The 25,033-nt window shown below is 39.6% G+C and overlaps 1 protein-coding gene across 1 annotated transcript; it reads right to left on the bottom strand.

Moving 5' to 3' along the window:
- Positions 1 to 1,322: 1,322 nt before the first annotated feature.
- On the bottom strand, positions 1,323 to 24,679 carry DIPK2A (divergent protein kinase domain 2A). Its single transcript, XM_056358844.1, has 3 exons — positions 23,714 to 24,679; positions 8,221 to 8,524; positions 1,323 to 5,531 (listed from the first exon to the last, which is right to left on the bottom strand). Exons 1-3 carry the CDS (start codon positions 24,365 to 24,367, stop codon positions 5,200 to 5,202), a joined length of 1,290 nt encoding a protein of 429 aa, XP_056214819.1. The 5' UTR covers positions 24,368 to 24,679; the 3' UTR covers positions 1,323 to 5,199.
- Between the last annotated feature and the right edge of the window lie 354 nt (positions 24,680 to 25,033).

Raw genomic sequence — 25,033 nt, forward strand, 5'->3', positions numbered from 1 at the left:
AACAGTAAGAAAAGTTTTAATATATGAAACTGCCAAAAAATCCCCACAAAATAAGAAAACTAAGTTTTCTTGTATGGAAAAGATATTTATTAAGGTCCAGGTGACAGCTGCACACTGAGAACTGCTAGATTTTAGAGAAAACCAGATATTCCTACTCCAGCCTGAACAACCAAAGAAGATGAGAACTTTAAAGTCAAAATTAAAACTTCATTAATGGTTGGCAGCAATTAAATCAGCTGCTCAGTTTTTGAGTTTCAGAACTAATTTTGGAGGAAAAAAAGCACAAAATAAAGAACCACTAAATTTTGAAAATCTCATTCTTTTAAAAAGATACAGGGCATCTATTTGGGAATCTATGGTTACATGAAGCGCACACTAAATGGCCACACTAAGCCCCCTTTAATAATACCAAAAGCTAGAATCTGTAGTACAAGTTAAGCATATGCAAAAGAATTATGTTCAGAATAGAAAGATGCGTGTTGAAATTGACTAATAAGCTACCTGAAACCACCACCCCTCCAAAAATGCTCTTCTTTCTACCTGAACACAAGCTGTACAATAAAGTCTATTTTGCTTTGAAGTACATTCTGCTTCCACACTGCTGTTCTCAGAACACTGGAGTTAACCCACCAAATAGAAAAACCAGCCTTAGATGTCAGAACCTTTCGTGCTCTAACCTGAACACGCAAGTCAGTATTTGTGGCAAATGTTCATTAATAACACTCCTGAGATTTGTCTAGCTTTTCAACCACACAGAGCAGGTATATTCCCATACTACCAGCACAGCAACAACAGACTCATCAGCTGCCAAACCTACAGAGTCTTCATTGTCCTGACATCATATGCACACTCTACAAAAACAGCGAGCAGCCACAGGGCCTTTCTGCATCTAGCAAAAGCTCGTTAATGTAGTGTACAGTAAAGTCAGACTACCAAAAGGCTTTTGCCTGGAAGAACAGTAAAACATGTTCGTAAAACTCAGTATGAAACATAAAATGGAATGTGATGCTTAGAAGTACCCAAGGCAAACCAATACTTGTCAGATCTAGAGAGTCGTGTTAAAAAAAATGACAAATCACCATAGGAAAAATTTCTTTAAAACATTCTCGTTCATTAAAGGAGAATGAGGTAATGGTCTATTTAAACTTGTTATACATCTTTGACCATGATCTGGAAGTAAGGAAACAGGAAAAGAGAACCACTGGCACACATCCAAGGTGACATAACAGTGACACTAATAATGAGTGTACTAGTCATATGAAGGCTATCAAATAAATTAGCAGTCTGTATAATGCAACTTCAATCAAAAAAAGCAGGTGAAATCAAGACCAATCGAGTTTTTATTTGATAAAATAAAAAATGACTGGATTTTTAAAGGCATGGGAAGACCGAGATACAAAGAAACCATAAGGAACTTCAAAAGCTGTTTAACCAGGCTGCATACCAGATCTTCAAATTGAGAAATAGATCTCCCAAAGAGAACATTTTTCTGATACGCACTGGACGTGCATTTTACAGAGGTCTCACACTCCAATCTATCTTGAACTCCAAATCACAGGTTTCAAACAACACAGATAACAAATAAAAGAGCTTAGAAGTTAGTACTGGATTCAGACATGTCACATGGGAAAACAGGAATCCATGAAACCACCACTGCTGGTTTGACAGAAATATTAGACTATGGAGAACCAAAACATTTTAGTGCCTTTTAAGGTAGCCAAGGTCTCCACTTTAATAAAGGTAAAGAATATTGCATTTAATCTAATCTTTCTGCTAAATCCAAGTAGCATACAAAGTTTAACATACTTGAAGCATATCTCACAATGAAAATGTACCTGGTAAGAAAGTACCAGATACCCCGTGTCCTGAAGTTCAAGGCAACCAGGATCAGGCTATGCTGCATTCTGCAAACTGTTGAAACAAAAAATGCAGCAGTTATTCATGCTGTTTTTCTCTTAAGATCCTAACTATCTTGACTGGAAAGTTTACAAGTTTCAATCTGCATGTCTGCAGTTCCTGGACATGTAAGTGCAGTGCGACTAAAAAAAAATAAAAAAATCCAAGTGGTTTTGAGCTCAGAAAGTCAGAAGGGAATATATACTTGAGAACAACTGCAGGGCTTAGTTTCAAATGCAATTGGTCGCTGAAAAAAACAGAGTAAAAGCGAAACATCAAAAGTCATTATGTATTTAAGTTACATTAACTGCTAGAATATTGTACTGAAGACACAGTGGTACTAGCAATATAAATGATCAAATACAAGGAAAACTAAGTTTCTCAAACAATAAAGAAAGAAGATATCAACTTGCTTAACTCAAAAACATTTTCTTTCAGTTAATAGAACAGAAAGATATGGCTTGATCAAGTTTTTAAGAAAGCAAGTCTCCAAAACAGAAAGATTCCTCACCGGTCATTCATACTTTTGATCAGTCTACTAGAAAGAATGAGGGGGAAAAAAAAGTTCCTATATGTCACTTTTGACAATAGTGCATTCTGGAACACAACAAAAACTAGTTCTATGTATTTTTTAATACATCCCAGACTAAGTCAATCTGAAGAGACTTACGGATCTGAAAATGAATGTCTGAGATGAGGTTCTTAAAGTATTCTTTATTAATATCATTAGAAGTTGCAGAAACAACTTTCTTGTAATATAAAGGCACAGGGAGACAGTTTTGATAAAATATTCCAATCAAACAGTAACTTACAGTACAAAAGGACAATCGTAACGCACATACAAACCCCAAACATCTCATTCAAAAATATTTCACCGTGTTCATCAATAATAATGGGCAATGACTAAAAATATAAATTGTTATTGTACAATAAATATCTGATAGGTGCAAACGGAACAAGATTTATTGCTCTCCACAACGTTTTCCCTGTATTGGTTTGTGTGTTGTTTTTTTAAAGTTCCAAATTCCTTTTATAATTGGCTTTAGTAATTTATTTCTGAGGGAACTAAACCCAAACAAAATCTGATAGGAAGGACATTCTGGCAGTTACAGCACTGCCTTGAGTAGTAACCAGAACTGGCAGTGTTTGTTTCTTTTACAACTTTAACAATCATACTCCACTCGCTCACTGGGAAATGTGGTAAATGTCTAAAAATCAACTTTAGTGATAAGTCAAGGCTTTTATGGTAGCATAGTGTTATTTAGTCTGAGGGCTAGTCTATTTTCTTCAAATAAGTGGATTTTATGATGAAAAATAACATGAACCTTCTCTGACAGCTTGTGCCAGAGCAATCATGTAAAACCATTTTCAAATGAGGGAAAGGGGGGAAAGGGAGAAATGAAAATTAAAAGCTGCCTTGGGCATCCCAGTTCCAGAAAATGAGACAAAGGATTAGGAGCAAATTAGGGCTACATAAGTAAAGATGACTTGAAGTGCGAATTTCAAATTCCAAAATATCCTTAATATAGTCACCTAAGAAACCAAAGAGCACTCTGCATCTTTATATGGCTCCACTTTCTGAGATTTGAGAAAGAAGGGCCAGCCAGTGAGTTTGCTGTTTTCCTGACCTTGCATTTGCAGCAATTTGGTAAAGCAACAGCTTCCATCAGCCTTCTGATGCTGTATGAGGCATTCTAACTTTCAAGAGCAAAGTAGCACACACTCACTACCTTGTTCAGAATTATTTTTAGCTCATAGGAAATACTGTTTTATACACGCATTTAAGAAATACTAGTTTCCTTCATTATTGTTACAAGAAGTAATATGCGTACATTCCCTAAGAGTATCTGTTTATGAATAAGACTTCAGGAAAACGAAGCATTACAGCAGTGTTACAAACAAAAAAGGGGGGGGGGGGGGGGGGGGGGCGCGGGCACGCAGGTGGTAGGATCAAACTTTTAAGTGAGTTCTTGTCCAGTAACTGAGGTTTTTATAAAAACTGTAATTTATGAGAACAATTCCAGATTTACACATACCTCAACAAATCAATTTTAACTGCACTGGGAACAGTCAGACTTATTCAAGAAAAGGTGTCTAGAGTGAATACAGCTTAATTTAGCTAGTAAACCTAAAGATGACTAGTCAGTAACCTCCATTACGCTTGAATTCAACAGAATTGGGAATGGTGCAAAACAAACTGCTAACTTGCTAGACTTTATTAGTAAAATTAGGGTTTTCTTCTAGTATAAGCACATAGTTTTAAAAGTTCTTCGAACAGTAACCAAGGACCACTAAAATTGAATTTTGAGCATTATTAACTTCTCTACGGTATAGCTTTTTTTCTTTACTATTTGTTTAGAAACTAATAAACAGAACCATTTTCTTTGGTTTATGCTTAACTACACTGGACTAGTGAACTTTTATTTTTAGTCAAGCCTCTATCCCCAATTCAAATTAATAGAAATCTTTTTATTGTAGTGTCTCTCCAATTCTCTAATTATCTCATTAAAAATAAGAGTTTGCTCATACCATGATTTCCTGCTAAACAGTTACGTGTATATACTGGCATGATGGATAAAAGTTTTGTACAGTAATTACATTAAGTGATATTTCCAATGGCAAAACTACAAAAGACATCGAGTGAATGTTAGTTCAAGTGACATATGAATTTATGATGATCTTAAAAAAAAATGCACAATGTGTAAGCATAGTAAAATACAGTGTAAAACCCCCTAAAATTAGACAGTAAACATAGGAATCCTGCACTCACAGAAGGAATGTACTGCACCACAACAATGTGAAAGCCTGTTAAATCTGAAAGAATGAAGACAGCTAGATTTAACTGGATGTAAATGCCACTTCAAGGTGTTTAAACAAACACAAAAATGAGACAATGATGTCAGGAAAAAGGCCTTTAAAACAGGCCATCAGTCTAACTTGACTTTCCAAGTAAGAACATCAGCTTCACAAAACTGTGAAACTAATGCAGTTTTATGTAAAGTACCCTTTGACACACACGCTGTCAATTAAGCTATCACAGTCTTTTTTGACCTACTCCCTTTTAAATAGTTAGAGAGGAGAGTCAATAGTAGCTCAAGTTTTAATTCAGTAAGTACCTTGTCTGTTTGCAAAGAAACCTTATAACACCATAAAATTGTATTTTTATGGTATTTAGAAAATTGATAAACTAGTTTGGTTTTTTTTTTATTTTCTCTTTTTAGTATTTAAGTTCAAAACTTCATTTTCTAATTGTCTTTGCAATAGTGTTTTAGCCAGTGTTGCAAAAAAAATTTTCTCTGTGGACTACCTCACATTGTTACTCAACTGTGCAAGGTATTCACGCAGTTCTTTTGCAGCTTGGAATCTACCATATCGCTTCTTTGGGTTGGCACACTCATCCAGCAAGGCCTCAAGTCGGCCGTCTTTGGCAATTTCAGCTGGGGGGTCATGAAGTAGTCCTCCAGAAGTGCCACGCCATGTGGCATGTCTTGATAAAAGGTTCTGACAAACAGCATAATAATTGTGGTCCACAGTGACACGAGCACAAAGAATCTCTTTTGAGAACGACAGACAAGCTTCTTTATCACAGTCATCAAATTTGCTTTCATACCATACATCCCAGTTCTCGGGTTTATCTGTGAAATACAAGGACACAGGAAAAAAAAAAAAAAAGTGAGAAAGAGAAGGAAAGAGTGTATGTGTGTCTGAATACAATCAGAAGCTCAGTACACAGCAAACTGGTAATACGTGAACTATAAACGAACTTTGTTTAGCTGAACTCTTAAACATTCTAGTCTAAGATTGCATCTGGCAGTTTGATATACCCTTCTGCTGAAATGATCCTGGCAGTACAAAAAATAAGGGAAAGAAAGAAACAGGGTAAAATAGATAGCAAAGAGAGGGAAGCAGAAAAACCAGCACACTCAATACATGAAATCTACATTCACACACAGACACAGAGGAAAAAATGTAGCAAACACAAGTACCAGAGAATGATCCACAGCTGAAGTTGAGAGAAAAATAAACAAGCAACATTATTTTAGCAACACAGATTTGTTTCTCCAGTTGCCCTGGGAACTAACGCTGGCAAGTGGTCCACCAAAGACCAAAAAAACCATTGCGAAGTAATTACCATAAACTTCTGAAACATTCTTTTCAAACTTCTTACTTTAGATGTGGTAGTAATTAAGAAGTGCATATAAAAAAAAAGATAAATTACATATAATCTCTGAAGAAAGAAAAAAATTCAAAAAAACTAGTGGCATTTATGTACATGTATAAACACTCTACACGTAGGTTTGAAGTTATCAAAATTTGAAGGTGTAACTAGCAGCCTTGCCACAAAGCTTTCTTTAACTTAAAACCTGATTTACAGAAAATACCTTATACAATAATAATACATAAGAAGTTACTAAGTGTGAAATCTCCTGAGTTCTTACTTTTTGTTAGAAAACTTTCATCATAAGTATCTAGATTACTGGCAGATTGAAGAAGAGGTCCTTGTCATGGAGTCTCATAGTCGTGCTGATCTCTTTTAGTAATGTGATGCACAAATAAAGATTTATCTGTGGTTGCTGGTCTCTGAGCTGACTATTGGTCTACACATTTATGGTGCACTATAAGCCAGTCTACAAAAAAAAAGCATACTGAAGGATGACTGCTAAGACTATAAATAAGTGATGCAAAAATTGTACAACAAACAGCAAACTCAAAACGGAAAAGAAGCCAGCAACAAATGAGAATGGGGAAGATGGACTTCAGCAAACTCAAATATGAAATCCCACGCAAAGTACAAATAGATATTACCATACAGTGCAGTTGGGCAGAAGGTACATATTCAAATATCTAAACAGGCATTTAAATCACACTGGACAAAGACTGTTTAATGAAACTTTCTAGAAGATTAATTAAATCAGTATTGAATAGCAAGTTTATAAAAAGACTGGGAACTTTCTTGTGCCCTCATTTGTTTTCCATGTTCTTGACTAATTGTTAGATTGTAATTCATGCAGCAAAATCCCAATTAGATCCAAACCAGTCTGATAACTATAGACAACAGATGCAAGCATGACACTACTTTCAGCATTCAGCTTCTGCAACAAGCTACATGATCCTACTCCATGTACGTATCAAGTTTTTCAGAACGCATTTGGTCATCTTTGTGCCTGAGCAATTCAGACATGCTTGAGAAGTCAAAGTAGTATTACTTTAAGAGAGTGGAAAAAGAAAAAAAAATAAAATAAAGAGAAAGTTTATCTGTGTGGCCCATAGGTACTAAAGTAAATTTACTGGATATCCAATACATTAAAAGGTTTTCTTGGTAGGATCAGATAATTTTAATCTAAGATACTTGAGAACATATAATAAATCTAATAGGAAAAAAAAAAACCAAACACCCCCCCCAAAAAAAAAAAACCACACCACCAATAAAAAACCCATAAAACATATTTCCTTGTAGAAAAGTGTGTGGATAGAAAATATAGTCTTAAAGTTAATTTGGCAGAACAACATATGAAGTCTATTTGCAGATCTTAAAAAAAAAAAAGATTCACCCAAAGCAAACTGGAATCACTTGGCCTATTGCCATAGGCTTCTGCAGAATCTAGGGTTTTGTCTTCAATGTTTCTAGCCCTTAGGTCTGTAAAGTTTTCCTTGTAAGCTCAAATGGAATATAAACCCACGGCATGCAACTTTGACGAACATCTTTCCTGCTGGCACTGCTTTGAGCTTTTACAGTTGACAGGAAGATGAACAAATTGTCACTATATCCATTTGGAAACAGCACTAAAATTACCCATTCTTTCAGTTCCATTATTACAGAGCACCAACCTGAACAAGCAAACCAGAGGCAGGATATGTAAATAAGGCAAAGAGGGCAGTAAGACTGTCTTGTCATTCACAGAAAATAGAAAGTCAAGACTTCCATCCTTACAGATATCTGGAAAAGACGAAAGGAACCTCCCTTTTTTAGTTAAGGTACAGAAGACAGTCAGCCAGACCATCTATCTGTCCATCCATCCACACAAATGCATCCCATGTCCCAACAGTCTCCTCCTGCCCTCACCTCTCCATTTAAGCAGGACTACAAAGATTAAAAGTGCATGTAAATCAAGTTCAGGCAACCTCAACCCTCTATAAAATTGACAAATCGGTCAAGTTAATTAGTAGTCTAATTGCAGAAGAAAGCTAATTAGTTTGTTAATTAGTAGTCTAGTTGTAAAGCCAACAAAATGGGTATTTACCAAGTATAAATACTTCAAATATTGTGCTTGCAGAGAAAGAAGCAAGAGATGTGGGATGAGGGGAGAAAAAGACGACACTTACTCTGTCTGATTAACCTTTTGTCTGCAACCAGAACGTTTTCTGCATCTACAATGATAACTTTCCCATCTCTCGGTCCAACTGCAAAGTTGTCAAAGCTGACATCAAGGAGGTAGAGTGCAAATTCAAAGTCATTATTTGTCAGCTGCTCAGCTATTTCCATTAATTGCCAGGCCAGATCCACTCGTTTCTCCCACGGTGCATTGAAGTAACTCCACAGCTCTTCTCCAACATAATTGACGGCCACCATTCTTCCGCATGCTCCTAAGTACTTTGCGAATGGCCAACCCTCATCAGATGGAAAACTCTGTATATGAAAAGATTTTAAAAAATTTTCATCAATACAAAACAGCTTTGATTTCAAAAGGCTGTTCAATAAGGTTTAGAAGAGGCGTCTGTAAATACCCATCAACACTACATTTCCAGATCCTTCTAGGTTTTGAAGGGAAAGAAAAAAAACCCCACAAAATATATTTACGTGAGCAAGAGGCCCTGCTGGAGTACTAAAGGGTAAGGAGTTGGAGGACCTGAAATACATACAACCCATATCTAGCTTTCCATATACTATATATACACACATATTCACATACGCAGGCACAATTCTACAAGCTATGTTTTTTCTGTTGGAGTTTTATACACATCTATTGCACTAACGCAAGTATATTTCCCATCAAGATAATTTTGCATCTGATATCAATTAAAACCAATTCTTTTAATAACCCGAAGGAAAAAGCTTTAAAAGGTGACACCTCCTTCTCTCCAGTAACCCCCTTCTCATTCTTCCCAGTTGGCTGTATACCTTTGAGTATCTTCTCACTTGAAGATCTCTCACAGAAAGAACTACAAAACAGATTAGGGTATAAAAGAAAGTTTAGGGTTTCTTATGCTATAATACTCCTTAGCAATATACCCCTTGATTAATTGCTACATACATACCCTGTGTGTTATTACACACAGCCACGTAACATTTTTATCAAAAGTAAAATCTGTCTCCAGTACTAGTTTTCTTGGAAGTTAACATAAAAGACTTGATAGTAATAACATACTACAACCAATTAAAAAGAAAACCCAAAACCAACAAAAAAAACAGCTCACCAGCATATTTTTCCTACTTCAGGTGTGCTGAATGTGCCCTAAAACTTCAATATAAACAGACAAGTATTTAAAAGTTATCCTCCATACTATGCATCAGGAAGAAAGCATTAAAATATTAAATGAAGAAGCCCCAAATGCATACAAGTTAGCACTCTTTCAGAATAAGATGTACACTAGTTTTGACAATTAGGAGATAACACTGTGTGCACATGCTCCTTCCTTGTGCACTACCTTGCTGTGTCGCAAAGGTTTTACCACCCTTGGGCTGAACAGCATGGTGGGTTTCAGTCTGAATGGAAGCTTTATACCTCCTGGAATCCGTGGCAGCAGAAAACATTTATGGTAAATTGAGAAAAGAGACACTGGAAGGAAACACATTGTATAGGACAGATCTGAACTAAAAGACCAGTTAGGAAAGAGATGCCCAGCACTCACCCATCTGTGGATGTATCCCACTTTAAAAAAATTAGAAAAGCTACAGTGCTTACACACCCAATCACCATAGCCTTAGAACCCACACCTCCCCTACAACAATCCTTGATTTCACCCACGTCTGTGCTTCCTTTGATGATGAAGTTTTGATCATTTTAAACACTAGGCATCAGCTGATGCTAAGGCAAAGTTAGAATACCGATGTTGGCCAGAAACCCTAGAAGCCCTGTATACACGGGGAATTGCAAGCCACATCTACTCCAAAGAATTAATACTTATTCTTGAAATGCAAACAGCAAAGTTACAACTATATTCAATTCACAATTCAAATTCAGAATTAAAAAAGTTGTGGGGAAAAAAAAACAAAACAAAAATAGAATTGCTAAGATCACAATAGCCAATAAAATAATATAAATCACCCACATGCACTCCAATCTTTACTCACAGAACTGGCTTGCATATTTCACTAGCTGTTTTCTGCATAAGCATGCTGCCATGTCAGGAACCAAGTTTCATTAAAAAGACTAGTAACTGGCCTCTGAACCAAAAGGTCATTGGATCAATGAAAGCTCTAGCAATATACAAGAGGAAAATTCTTATAGTTGTCTTCTCTGTCTTTTAAAAGATGCTGCTGGTAAACACAAAGGAAGTAAAAGCTAAACAGGAACACTTGCTTGGCAGTGCAACAATAGTTTCTCTTGGTTATATGGAATTTTTAGAATTTCACAATAGCTGCAGGTTTCAGGAGATACGAAACAAAATCCTGTGGAGAGATTGTCTCAATCTACTATTTCACTACAAAACTGGAGTCTTTGCTACAGAACTTTTAAGTACAAATGCTACTAATGAAAAGGTTTGCTAAAGCACATCAAAGCCTCTGGGAAACACCACTACTCCCATTGTGCAACTTCTCCCAGCAATTCATAGGCAGCTACAATTCCTTTCTCACCCATTCTGAATCATTGTCTGAAGAAGTGCAAAACTATACAGAGGTGACTGGGGAAAAGGAACAGTTATGATTGGGTCCACACAGTGCTCCCTCCACTCCCCAGAAAAGAAGGTGAAGAAAAGATTTGGGCATTTGTTTTTATTTCTATGCCCCTGATGTTGGAGAAGGTCACTCTAACACTCCACGTGGCTCTCACTTCGGAGAGTTTCCAGCCCAGCAAACCAGTTCACCTTCCTACAGCATGCTCATTGCCATCCTTCTTCTAAAGGCCTTTCAGAGAGAGAAGATTTGGGATCGAAGTTTCTGCTCTGGAAGCACAGACCTTGCCAACTTCTATGCAAAGTTACTCAGAGCCCTTCCCTGTTTTCATGTCAAGTAAGGACTGTTTATATGTCTTATTCCAAATATATATACCCGTCAAATAGAAGGCATCAGAGTACTTCTGATCACATGGCAGGGGAGAACCTGAAGTTCTCCAGCGCAAGAGCAGCCTTTACTGAATTTTTATTTTTATAAATGTAAGAACAGAAAAGCTTAAGGCAAGTATTATTACCAAAACCATAAAATACTTAACAGAAGGTAGCATCAGAGCATGCAAGGTTACCATTTTAAGATTCCCATTCTGAATACAAGCCTTATGATGTTATGACACACTGTTTAAACTTATCTAGCTACTCTCATCAAGAAGATGAGCTTTCTAGTTTGCACAATTGAAAAATGCCCACTTTCACGTTTAAGTGGCTTTTGTTGAAAGGGCATGGCTTAATGGTCATTAAAACACTTTTTGTTTCATATGATTAACACATTTAATAAATGTTATGGAGGCCCTAATTGAGCCCATATGTAAAATGAAGGCCAAGTACCAGGTTAACTTGTACCTAGCTTCCAGCAGCCCTTGCTTGGAATGCTTAAAAACACTTCAATTTGTTCATCTATAGTTTTAAAACTATTTCATATTTTAAATGTAATTTGGAGACAGTAAAAATATCCATTCATTTATGTGTTAACACTGCTCGATAATAGGATCCTCCTGCAAGCTGAGCATCCATCCCAGACTACTCTGGATCAAGATGTCCTCTGGAATTTTCAAGGACTCTTCAAAGTTTCTACACAGCAAATCTTGCCTATATAGCACATGTGAAGAAATTAAAATATATATATTGTTGACATAGTTTGCCATTTAACAGCAAAAGCCATTAAGCTAACTTCTAACATAGCAAGCATAGAAGACAATTTTAAAGGACATAACTATGTTTACCACTGCAAGGAACCTTTCTTGGTTGGTCAAAAGGACATCAGACCCATATTAATAACAGAATAAGTTCAAAGTTTTTGGGGTGCCTAAGTGTCTGGACTTTTACTCTATTTTGATTACCCATCTACTCACATAGGCAAATCTGGTCGTGAAAAATCCAGAGGATGATACAGAACTAATAGGATGGTTTTGAGACCAGTATGACATTTTCAAGCTGTGAAACTATATAACTGAGCAGAACTAAATCTCTCTCTCTAACTGAATCTATTATGCAATAAGGATGACTTTAAGCAGTCTTCAGGTTTTTTTAATCTGTAGGCTGCAGGGCAGTTTATGAAGGTGGTAAGTACAGGCAAATATCCACTAGTTCAGGGCAAGATACATTCCACAGTTAAGAAGCTGGCTTTTTTTTTTTTTTTCTGGGTTTTTTTTGCTTATTTTGCAAGCAAAATAATCTTCCAACAAATGAAGTGTGTGCTAATTCAGTGTTCCTTACTTATTTTACAAACAGACAAATATAATGAAAATTCATGCCTGTGGCATCAATAAAGGCCACTAAATGAGATTTCCTGCACAGTTATCTTTCCTGTATTCCGTTCTGGATCAGTATTGGAACAAACCAATAAGCAAGTGGCTGTTGTCCATCCAATTAAATGACTTATTTACAAAGGAACATGCAACTTCACTCAGAAGAAGCAAGCAGGAGTTGGTGCTAAGGCATAACCTCCAGAGAACTCCGGGCAAGCAGAAATTTTTCATTCCAGTGAGTGGTACCAGTGGGCATACAGGAAAATTCAAAATACCGCCTACTGGTATCCATCGGGAAAAATCCATACAGCTTAGTACTGGGGAAGTCAGAATGTGTGTACCTATCAGTCCAGTACCCATTATTCAAGACTACCTTATCCATATCTCATAAAGTCAAATTTGTATCTTAAATTGGAGAAAATTTTCTGCTAAACACAAGTTTAACTGATTTGACTAACTGTGCAACATTTTCATAATGCTGCATTTTGTCAGCACTCACTGCAACATATTCAATTGCTACAGCAATGATGGTGAAATATTTAGGTAATTATGACTTTGGACCACCCCACTCCTTCCTTTTCCACCCCTCTCCTTCCCAATATTCCAGTCCTGCTCTGTTTATGTCTTGCCTCCCTTTCCAAGTACAAATTCAACCAAAACAGCTGAACCTGGCAAAAGCCATGCTACCATTGGAAGCGAAGGTGTCCATCCCTCCCAAGCCATCAAGCACACTCATTTCAATTCCCTCTTTCATGTCATTAGGAAGGCAATGCACCTGGGACTTGCTGGGCTGGTGTGCAGCTGCATCAGTGGCCTGATCCAGCTCATCACATCACCACATCATGCTAGTACTGACAAAAGGAAGGGAGAAGGCCTGAACAGCCACGTGCATAAGACAGGAGAGAAGCTAAGAGGACCCTTCCTTTCCAGCAGCAGCAGGGGTTTATGTAATGGGATTACACTGATTTTGAAAGTACAGCGTTAGTCACAATGGTACACTGATCTTCAAAACATATCCATCACGCTTCCTGCGCCACGTACACTGAATTTCATTTCACACAAGAAATTCTAGGGGCAGTTTGGTTTATTAAGAAGTGAACATCCCAGACATTACTAGTAAAATATCTGCATGCCATACTGTAACACAGATATATTTAGAACTCTGTGGAAATAAAAAGATCCTTTGACAACAGGAGTGCAGGGAATCCTGCCAACATCTGCACATGTACAAACAACATCTCTGTTTTGGCTCCCTTCCAACTGGCATGTAACAGCCACATCTACACTTCGTTACCCAAGTCAGTAGCTGAAGAAGGGGGTAAAAATATGTACAAGTGCCTCATTCAGGAGTTTTATATTCACTCAGTGAATTTGACGAATATTAATTAAAGTGCAGATCTGTTGTCTTTGCAAGCAGAGATTTGTAACTTTTTGCACTATTCTATTCTGAAAGCATCTTTCTAGATGAAACTGCAGCTAACTTGAGGATTTTTTTTCTCCATGTATTCAAATTTTGAAAGCCAGTAAGACATGAAAACAAATTTGTACAGTCATTAAACATGTCTTCCATGAACAAGGTGCATTTAGAAACAAAAATCTTAGTGGGTAGCTGCCAAAAATTTCAGATTTCTGTGGAGAAAGGCTTTATATTATTTTAGTTTTTAATTATCAAATTATTTGTAGCATAAATATTTCATAAGATAATTTTGTACTTGAATACGCTATTTGGAGACTTAAAAATGTGTATTAGACAACTTTGATAAAAACCAAGCCCTTGCTCAAAACCAGAATCAGCTATCTGACAAAAGAATCTGCAATTCTGATGCACCCACTCACATTTTGTCTGCGAATATACACGCAAATCCATGGAAACCACAGACAATTAAGCTTTTAAAACTGTTTTAAAATATAGTAGTGCATATGACAAACTACAAAGAGGTAGCTTAGTAAGTTTTCCCTCATTAAAGTCGTTACCTTTCTCTATTCACAGAGAAATATGTATAATCTTCTAACGGAAGGATGGAAACCAGTAAATATGACAAAAAATTCTGCTACCTCCATTCCCAGAGACACATACATCAAAAAAAATTTTTAGTTGCCCTAATCAGTGTAGCTACAGAATACCTCTCTAAGCAAGGCTTAAAAACCTGAACAAACACCATCAAAGGGACAAAGGACATTTTGTTCCTGAAAGAATAATACTTTCATTTATGTCTTTAAAAAAAAATACACTATAATTTCAGAATATTGAGAATTAATAGGGTGAATTTATCATTTCCTTGAAGCATAAAACACCCTATCAGTGCATTTGTCTTCCTCACTTCCATCTGTCTAAACACGAGAGGATGGATATACAAGCCTGCCACCGGTTTTGAATGTTCAGAGCTCTGAATTAGACCACGCAGTGAAGACTCACCAGCTTGAAGCTGATAAAGCCTATTGTAGTCTGCAATAACACAAATCCCCTTTTAATTAAACACTTAAAAGAATATTAGTTTATCATAATCAAGCATATAATTCATCCTAATAATCAAGTAAAATAAAAAAGCCAGAAGTTTAAGAAACAGCTGACATATTTGAGCTACTGTTTCCTATACCATTAAAAAATACTTCTCATTTTCACACCTACTCTACAAGATGCTACATGTCACTACCAATTTTTGTATGAAGTGAGCTCCATCTAAAAAAAAAAACAACCTAAAAACAACCACCAAAAACCAGAGAAACCCAAACAAAGAGCTACACCTTAAATATGATGAAAAAATAATAATAATTAAAAAATGCAAAACAGAGTGAGGACCTATCTTCCTACTACTTATGACCCTGAGGACCTTCATGGCAAAATTACATTCTTTGTGATGCCTTCACTAAAACCATCCTACTGAACTGTGTTTGCCCCGGCACAAACTGGCACGGGAAGTATCATTTATAATATGCTCTTCCTCAAAAGGAAAAAACCTAGTTCTCTTTCACAGAGTACTGTTGATTCTGCAGTGTAAACAGAAGTAGCACTTGTGTTAGTCACCAAGGCAAATAAGTAAAGCTCTAAAACCACAAAGAGCTAGAGGTCACATTTTACTATGAAACTTTTCAGATCAAAGAAGGTTAAAAAGCACAGCCTGAACGCAGATGCCTTCTTTTGTCAGGAATGGACCTGCGTTCTAGAAGATACGTATTCAAATGTATTTGTGAATGCTAGTGACTATAATGAAAACAATTTCATTCTTAACTATATGCCAAATCATTTGACATTCAACTGAAACTCCCACAGAAGTTAGGCATATACATATATATATATAGCCTACACACACAGGGAAGACTGGATTTCATTCCAAATATTAGTATCCCCATTGAAACTATGATTCTTTCATTTAGTTGACTTTTGTTCAGTTTTATTACATTTCTATCAGTCACCACATAAAATTAACACCAACAAGAGGTAGCAGGTTCACTTGACACATTATAGAACAAAAATAGGCAGACAACTCTAAATACTTAGAATTACACATTGCTCAATGATTAAGTTGAACTGTAAAACTTGTATTTCACAATGTTAGCAGAGGTATGTCATTTCTCCAAACAAATTAATGAATAATGACTAAATGCAATAACCATAGTACAGAAAATTTAATGCCACATTGGTTGGTACCTGTTCAAATTAGCTTGTATGTCATAGAAGTTTGTTCAGGTTAAATTTGCAACAGATGAAAATGATGACTATGTACTTCCCATCAGTTATGAGTCTAGAATATACCACTATGAAGAAGTTCTAGCAGAGATGGCCTAGTCTTATTTCTGAAAGTTCACTTGCAAAATTGAAAAGACTAAAACAAAGCCTCAATTACTTAATTCAGGGAAGTAAAACATAGATCTCCCTCTACATCAGACATACCAGAAGCAAATGGACAACATTGGTATTTCAAGGCTTGGAAAGTGGGGTAACGCACCTTTTTTGCATTACTGAAAACTGCTAGGAGTTACAATTTATCAGGAGGATTTCTGTTTAAGTCTGTTTAGTGATTTCTCAGGAGCCTCTACATTAATATAGTCATTCATCATAACACATACCCCACAATAACTTCTTCAAGCATTTCTAAAGTATTCCAAAACTTTCTTTATACTTTACTTTTACGTCTTCACTTTAGGAAAGTTTCACCAGAAGGAATGATGAAAATAGTTTTGATCATTTAAAGGAACATAATTAAATACGGTAACATGACAAGTACAAGCCAGTTCTGGCCTAATACGTATACTCATATGCTACTGCAAAGAGTAGTTCTTCAGTTTTCAATACAATTAAGTTAGTGGAATATTCTTGTAACACGAGGCCACTCAATTCTAATTAAAAAAAACAAAAATTGTTCATTTCTTTTTAAAAATGTGCACAATGGAAATTCAGGGGCAGACAGCAAATTAATCTTTCTCCACAATACTTAGAAGTATGCAAAACAGGAATCAAGAAAGACTAAAGCCTCACTTTTAAAACCTAAAATTTAAATCCTTTGCTTTCTGAATTATCTTTTCTACAGGCGTCAGAGAACTGATTTCTGCAAGAAAGAATTTTAAGAAAAGACCTGAAAATAAAAATCAAAATCAATGTATTCATAGAGTAGCACTTGTTGAAACATTTGTTATGCCTAGTCTATGTTTACTGCAGAAAGAAAAAATAGCTTTCAAACAAAAAAATAATCCAACTGCAAGGGAGTAAAGGGGGGGGACGACACGGACTGTCAGGTAGTCATGTTCTATAATTGTCTGCAGCAGACTACAGTGCATCTTTAAAATTAATTAATATATGAAATTGCAGAAAACCAAAAAGCTTCAAAGCAACTGCAGATAACATGACTAGTAACAATTGATCTCAACCTAAGTTTTAACTTTTTCCTAAAGATCAGAGGAAAATATTCAACATTTTAAAATACTACCCACTAAATACTACTCAATATGTCAAAATGCCAGTATCTGTATAAGCCAGGACTTCAATAATAGAAGTCCACTAGAGGACATATCAGGCAGTGCAAATAACTGCCTTAAATCTACTGCTTGGTATTTAGCATAGGAATTTATGTATCAGGAACACCAAACTGAGTAATGAGGAAAGTTTAAAAGGCACAAAGTATTAAATCTAGATGGTATTCTACTAGTGTATTTAGAATAGAACTACAGAAAATAACCTATGACTAGAACAATCTGTATGATAAAAAAAAAGAGAAATCCCAGGCAAGAAAATTTGCCCATTTACTTCTTACTGAGTTATATATGGATCAGCAAAATAATTCTGTAAAACATGTGGCTAAATTGCTACTTTGAGTGAATTCAGCACAAGGAATTGTTTCACACACATCACAGTTAATGTTTAATATACGTTTACCAGATGTCAATGATTGTTCTTCGCATAACAAAACCAAAACAGAAAATGTAATGGTAACATGAAAAGAAACCAGAATTTTAGGTTATGTGGCAGCAGACTGTTCACGCAGAGTAATTATACTAGGAATAGAGATACAGCTGTTGGTTTGAGGCTTTTTTTCCCCTAGAAGGTATAGCAATGATCAGAAATTGTGAGAAGAAGCCATTAATCTTAAGTATTTTGAAAGCTAAATACGTATCTGAGGGATGGGCAATGATTTACACATTCTATTAAAAAATGCAGAAATACTGCTGTTTTCCACATAGGTATTGGAATTTTTCTTAGAGTTAGAAACAGAAGCCTTTGAGACTTGTAATTTACGTACAAGATACAAACGCTCAACATCATTCTTTGAAGACTCTCTATTTTAAACAGGTTGTTAAAAGCTATGGCTCAAGACAAAGTGGCATTAATGCAGTCTAGATGTAATTCACAGACACCTTCTATAGTTTAAGAAAAACCCAACACATTACTTGCAAGCATTTTATTTACTTTTATTTTAATAGCAAAGTTTGTCTGGAAACTTCAGGTTTACTTTGTGTGCTAGTTTTGACAGAGACTGAATTAATTTTTTTCCATAGTAGCTAGTATGGATCTCTGTTTTGGATTTGTGCTGAAAACAGTGTTGATTACACAGGGATGTTTTTGTTATTGCTGAGTAGCGCTTAAACAGAGTCAAGGCCTTTTCTGCCTTTCATACTGCCCAGCCAGCCCTCATGCTGGGGGTGCCCAAGGAGTCTGGGACGGGACAGAGCTGGGAAGGCTGACACCACCTGACCACAGGGATATTCCATACCATACGATGTCATGCTCAGCATATAAAGCTGGGGGAAGGAGAAGGAAGTGGGGGGACGTTCAAAGTGATGGCGTTTGTCTCCCCAGGTAGCTGTTAGACGTGGTGGAGCCCTGCTTTCCTGGCAACACCTGCCTGCCTGGAACCTGGAAGTGGTGAATGAATTCCTTGTTTTGTTTTGCTTGTGCACGCAGATTTTGCTTTACCATTTACTTTTATTTTATTGAACTGTTTTTATCTCAACCCACGAGTTTTCTCGCATTGACTCTTCTGATTCTCTCCCCCATCCCACTGTGAGGGGAGAGAGCAAGCAGCTGTGCAGGGCTCAGCTGCCAGCTGGGGTTAAAGCACGGCACTTTGAAAACAAAGCAAATGCATTGTCATTTTAATAGTGCATCTGGCAGTACTGTACAGCAATACCACAGCCAGCACAAAGGCAAGACTGAGTACTGCAAGACCAGCTCTAGATGCACTTTTGCCACAACCATTTATAGAACCTGCGTTTCAGTTTCATCAAGACAGAGTAAACTGTCTTTTCAGTTAACCATAAGATATTAGGAGAAATACAACTCCTTTACTGAAAAACACATTTTTTTAACCTAGAAACAATTTCTTATTTCAGCACTAGTGAGTTATACTGTAGTTTCCCCAACTCTCATAACAAGGAATTCTCCACTTTGCCCTGGTTTTGGGGTGTTCTTGTGTTCTTGTTTTTGGGGTGGGGGGGAGGTGTTTAAGTATAGAACTTCAAACTTTGCCACAGGCCTTCATGTGTTGGACAATGCGTGGTTGCATACCATGGCTCATGGCATGGCAGCTACGGTGGCACAAGGACAGCAGCTCAAAAACTGTTAAGAGATAGCCACAGTGGCTCAAAACAGGAAATCTGAAGGCTGACAGAGATCAGTGCAGGAGCTCTATGGAAAATAACAGGTAAGTCTAGAGAAAGCTTAACTGCTTCCCCAAATCCTTCTGTTTAATTGCCTTGGTTTCAGAAAAAAAATCTTGTTAGGAATTGGGGGGCCGGGGGGGGGAGAAGAAGAATCTGTGTAAGAGCCAAAGATTGAACAATCTCATCCTTTATGGAAATGAACGATAAGCAGAAAACGTTTTTGGTTCTGTAACAGTAAGTTTATGTTTCTACTTGCCAGTGAAGATAAAAATTAATCACATTACTTCATCAAGTTGAGTAACATCCTTATTTGAGTGCACATCATGGTTAAACAAAATGGAGAAAGCTTCTCCACTACAGTATTTTTTAAAAGACAAACTAGAAGGTGAGCAATTTATTAAAAGTCATAGGGTGAGGATAAATTTACTTACATCCATGCTGGTTCTAAGAGGTCTGGAAGAAGTAAATATTCACACTGCACTCAGTCTGTAATCCCATTTATTGTTAAAGTATTGCTATTTCTTCAAAAGGCCACTTTTGCCAACCTATCTTTGCAAGTATTTGACATACAAAGTCATCATATTCAAATATGAATTAGATGCCATGCACAGATCCTATCCTCCAGGTGATTCCCATTTAAAATACTCTGTTTTCCATTAAGAGAGTTGAAGGGAACATCAGCAAGTTTTGTTGTTGCTTTTGTCCGAATAAGCTGTTCATGTTTATATAAAAATATTGGTTTAGATGTAGCAAATTTTGGTTACAGATCACAACTTACTTTTCTGCAATAAAGGCAAATACGTTTTAGAAAAGGACTATTAGAAAAAGGAAGGAAAAACCCCAAACCTATGAGAAGTTAAATCTTAAACATTTACACTTCAGGTGAAATAATTCTTTCTTAATATATTAGTACCCAGAAAAGATGTAAACTGTACCAAATAATAATGTAGCTGTCCTTCCATTTGCTTCATGAGGTAAAATGGCAAAAGGGGCTGAATTCTTCACTGAGTACACCTATGCAACTGTTTAACAAATGTGGATAAAGAATAATAACAAGAAAGCTATAAAAAATATAAATATTGAGCTAGGATTACAGTAAGCAATCTATACAAAACTGTACTGGTTTACTACTGTTCAGAGACTTGTAACTGAAGTACATCATGCTATGCGTCAAAGCCCCACCTGAAAACTTCCTAGAGCAAAAGCTCTAAGTCAGTTGTGACAATACGCATTTGGTAAGCAACACCACTTCAGGAATAATCCATACTCCAAATCGGCTTCAAGCTAATCCCAATCTCTGATAAAACATTTTATAATCCACAGGTAACTAGCTCTAGTAGATGACTCACAATTTTTCTATTATAAATTAAAAATCGGGCTTAAAATTCAGTGCCTATTTACACGTGGCTGCTCCTGTAACTTAATTAAACAAAACTTTAATGCAATGGACACCAAGAGTTTAGAAGTCATGTCCACTTCTGTGACAGTGTTTTAAACAGTCACAATAGCGTTTCATGAAAAGCTCAAGACAAAAACTGGCAATACTTTTCCTTGTGCCTTCTGGTGACAAATAGCACCAGTTAAATGCACCGATTATTTATTTAAAATCAAAATCTGATCCTTCATGATGTCATGCATGTTTCCTTTGTTGGAAGCAGTTGATTTTTAGAAATCAGCCTACAAGTCTCATTCCTATGCCAATATTTGCTCTCACCAACACCACAGAAACTATACCATAAGATGTTTAATGTTTCTTATTTACAAATACAAGCAAACTTCTCAGCAGTCAGTTTTCACTTCTGTAAAGTAACTTTAACCCTCATAAAGTGTGCCGTGCATCTTGCTGTTGCAATAGCTGCATAACACAGAATTTATCCGTTCCTTATGTGTTTCTTGGGTAGAGGCTGAGAATGGAGTGGTACATGACGTTATGCAAACGAGAAGTGTTTGTTCAGATTCATATATTTAAGGTATTTCATTCCCAACTAAAGGAAGGTATTCAAACCTCCAGTACCCATTACCAAAGTTGATGAATACTCTTCTGGAGAATACATTAAGAGTGTTTCAGCACACAAAGCTGGCTTGAAGTTCCCCAGAAATATTTTCCAGCATATGTCTATTCATCAAAATTTACAAGACTCTGCAAAACACTTTTCATCTGTTAAGAGGTGACAGACAACCTTGCCACACTCTGGACTGGTAAAGGCTGCCTCACTTCCCTCCAGTTTGACCTGCTCTGCTCTCAGCTGCACCTTCGCTAGGATAAATGGTGAGCAAAGTCCTTTGTTAAGTTCACATCCAAAGATTTTCATCTCTTCAACAGATTTGCTTGACAGCCTCAGGGCTCATCCACAGCTTATCAAGAAGCTGACAGAAATCAAGGCTCTTAAATCAGCGCTGCCCGCTGCCTTTGATCCACCCCGCAACAGTAAATGGTGCAGCTGTGCCGTACCCTTTGTCTGTAACACAATAAATTCACCCTGCAAATTATGAAGAAACATACAGAGCTGTTTTCTGGCCATGTAGGTCTATGCTTAGTATGTTGGAACCAGCGTTCAAAACCAAAACTGTTGAGTGGCATGAAATGCAGCCAAAACAAATTGATTCTCAAAAGAATTTCCAAATATACTTAGGAAAGCAAAGCAGATTTGATTTTCTTACTTAAGTGGAGTTTCCTTTTTCACTGTGCTCAAGAGCAACTTTATGGCAAAATGAGAGACACATACAGCACCCTGGGTCTGCTGAGAAGCAAAGGGGAAACTTACTTTGAAAACAAAACCCAAGAGCTGTACATGGAGAGACTGAAGGGCAGAAGGTATACTACCCAAAAAAATATTTTTAATTAAGTAGAGTTCATAAAGGCATTTTCTAGAAATTAATCAGTAGGTGAATTTGCTGCAGGGTAAAGCCTGCAGCACTGCTTTTTGAGCATTAGGTATTTCTTGACCTCTCACTACAGAAACAGCAGACGTTTATAACAGTAATAACAGCGATGCTTTGAAACATATTTGCAAATATTCTTTTTGTCATACACTGGATAAAGGCAAGGACAGTTCAGTAGTTAGATGAAACAATTCTGAGTCCAAACTTGGACACTAAAGACATACTTGGAGTGCCCTCCAAGCATATAGGGGTAGGAGCTGAAATGCAAAGCTCCACATATAAGTAGATATGCAACAGAAGCAACCGAGCGGTGCCACGGAATGAAAGAGTTTCCTACAAATTTTTCACTTTAAAACTTACATAACATCTTAAAGCACAAATTTCTGGTCTGCGCACATAACCAGTCCCCCTTGCTAAAGGATATAAAACACGTAACCGCTGAAAAGTGAATACCATTCATTTGTCGCTTTCTTTTCAGGCCATGAAATGCCCGTTTCTAATTTTTATCAACAGGAAGCCAAAAATTGTCTTTACTGCACAGGAGAACATGACAGCACACGAGTCAGATTTTGACAAGGAAAGCACAACAGCGTTATGGTAAAGTCTCTTACCCCCTGCTTGTTAAATGAGAACCTAAGAAACTAATCACCGACTCCCACTGCTACCTAGGAATATATGTACTGTTGGAGACGCCATAGGATTAAAGCCTGACACTTAACTGTAAAAAAGGCATAAATGCACCAGAAAGCATCTGCCTAACTGCGTGCCACCCCACCGTGCTTCCAGAACTCGCCGCCGAACAGACAAGCAAGGTCCCCGCCTAGATGGGAAAGGCAGGAAGGATGGAGAGCGAGTGAAAAGCCTTGGGGCACGGCAGCACCGGGGAGGATGCAAAGCAGGGAAACACACAAAGTCGTCGAGGAAGAACGAAAGACCGAGAGTGAGCGAGACACAGAAACGCCCCCGCCCAGCGCGGGAACGGGCGAACCGCTCGGCTGCCGGCCCCGCGGCACGCAGGGTCTGTCAGGGCAAAGAGCGAGGGGCGGCCCCCGGCGTTTCGCCGCCGTCCGACCCCCCCGCGCCGCTCTCCCCCGCGCCCGGCACGGCGGCCAAGGGGACCCCGGCCACGGCGGGGCGGGACGGGGGGCGGCGGGGCTCGGGCGGGACGGGGCCGGCAGCCGGGGCCGGGGCCAGCCGAGCGGCGGGGGCAGTGCAGCACCAAGGAGAGCAGGCGGGGCCGGGCCGCCGGGCGCGCTTACCTGCAGCACCAGCGGCTCGGGGTTGAAGGCGAGGGTGATGAGCAGCTGCATGCGCTCCGAGTCCTTCAGGTTGCGCAGCAGGAAGCTGCCCGAGTCCTTGGTCTCGGCGTATCGGCGGACCAGGCGGTCGAGCAGGCGCTGCGAGGGGCAGTGCACCAGGTCCGACCAGCCCTCCACGGCGTCGGGGGTGAGGAGCCGCACGTCGCCGTTGAGGCTGGCGAACTCGGTGGCGTGCAGGGCCTGCAGGAGGTCGCAGCGGCCCCTGCCGGTGGCGCGGCGGCAGATCTTGGTGTCGATGTCGGCCAGCTCCTGCGCGGAGCCCAGCCGCTTGAGGACGACGCGGCGGCTGCCCTCGCGGGGCTCCCCGTAGCGCGCGAAGTAGACGTTCTTGACGTTGAAGAAGTCGAAGAGGCGCAGGCGGCCCCAGCTCTCCAGCCGCAGCTGCCCGTTGAGGAACTTGCGGCACCAGCTGGTGCCCCAGCAGGCCGGGCACTTATTGAGCTGCAGGAAGCGCCGCTCCGACAGCTCGTTGCGCTGCAGCGAGGCCAGCAGCGAGTGCGTGTTCAGCACCAGCGCCGCCGCCAGGCTGCCCAGCACCGCCAGCTTCACGTAGCGGTACAGCCGCCCCAACTTCAGCGACACCAGCCGCAGCATCGTCCCGCACCGGACCGGACCGGGGCCCGGCCGGGCCCCCCCGCCCTCCGCCGCGCTCGCTCCCCGCCCCGGCCGCGCCGCAGCTCCGGCACCAATAAACTCTCCGCCTCGCCGCTCGCCCGATAAAAGGCGGCCAAGTTACTGAGGGGACGGCGGGGAGGGGGAGGGGAGGGGACGGGGGGAGGCGCCAGCAGCCCGCCGGCCCGGGCGGCCCCGCCCCCGGGGGAGGGGCGCCGCCGCCGCCGCCGTCGCTGCCGCTCCCGCCGCCGCTCCCGCCGCCGCGGAGGTGGGCGCGAGCCGCCCGCCCCCCCGCCGGGGCGGCCTCCTCCCCCCGCCGCTGCCCCCGCCCACCCGGGGAGGGGCCTCGCGCGAGCGGCGCCGGCCGCGGCGGTTGGCTGCACGTGACGCGGCGCGGTCCGCGTGCGGCCCGCCCCCCTCGGAGCCGGAGGGCGGGGCTGCCACGCGCGCGGGGTGGAAGCGGGGAGGGCGGGGCCGGGGGCGGGCCGTGCGCGCGCGCTGCAGGAGGGGCGGGGCAGGAGGCGGGGCGCCGGCGGGGGCGCGCGGCATTCCCACCCCCGGCCCTCGTCGCCCTTTTGCGCTGCCCGGGCAGGGGTCGGCGGGGTTGGCGGGCGCCGCCGCCGCCATGTTGTGTGCTCCGAGGCCGGG

The sequence above is a fragment of the Falco biarmicus genome, chromosome 13 (genome assembly GCF_023638135.1).
Source record: "Falco biarmicus isolate bFalBia1 chromosome 13, bFalBia1.pri, whole genome shotgun sequence".
Lineage (NCBI taxonomy): Eukaryota > Metazoa > Chordata > Aves > Falconiformes > Falconidae > Falco > Falco biarmicus.

What these genes read in the sequence shown, in the direction of transcription:
- DIPK2A (XM_056358844.1), bottom strand. Translation starts at nt 24,367, where the DNA reads ATGCTGCGGCTGGTGTCGCTGAAGTTGGGGCGGCTGTACCGCTACGTG. An exon ending in CCGAGCCGCTGGTGCTGCAG is followed by an intron (nt 8,525 to 23,713) that starts GTAAGCGCGCCC and finishes TTTCATATACAG; the next exon opens with AGTTTTCCATCTGATGAGGG. An exon ending in CAAAAGGTTAATCAGACAGA is followed by an intron (nt 5,532 to 8,220) that starts GTAAGTGTCGTC and finishes TGTATTTCACAG; the next exon opens with ATAAACCCGAGAACTGGGAT.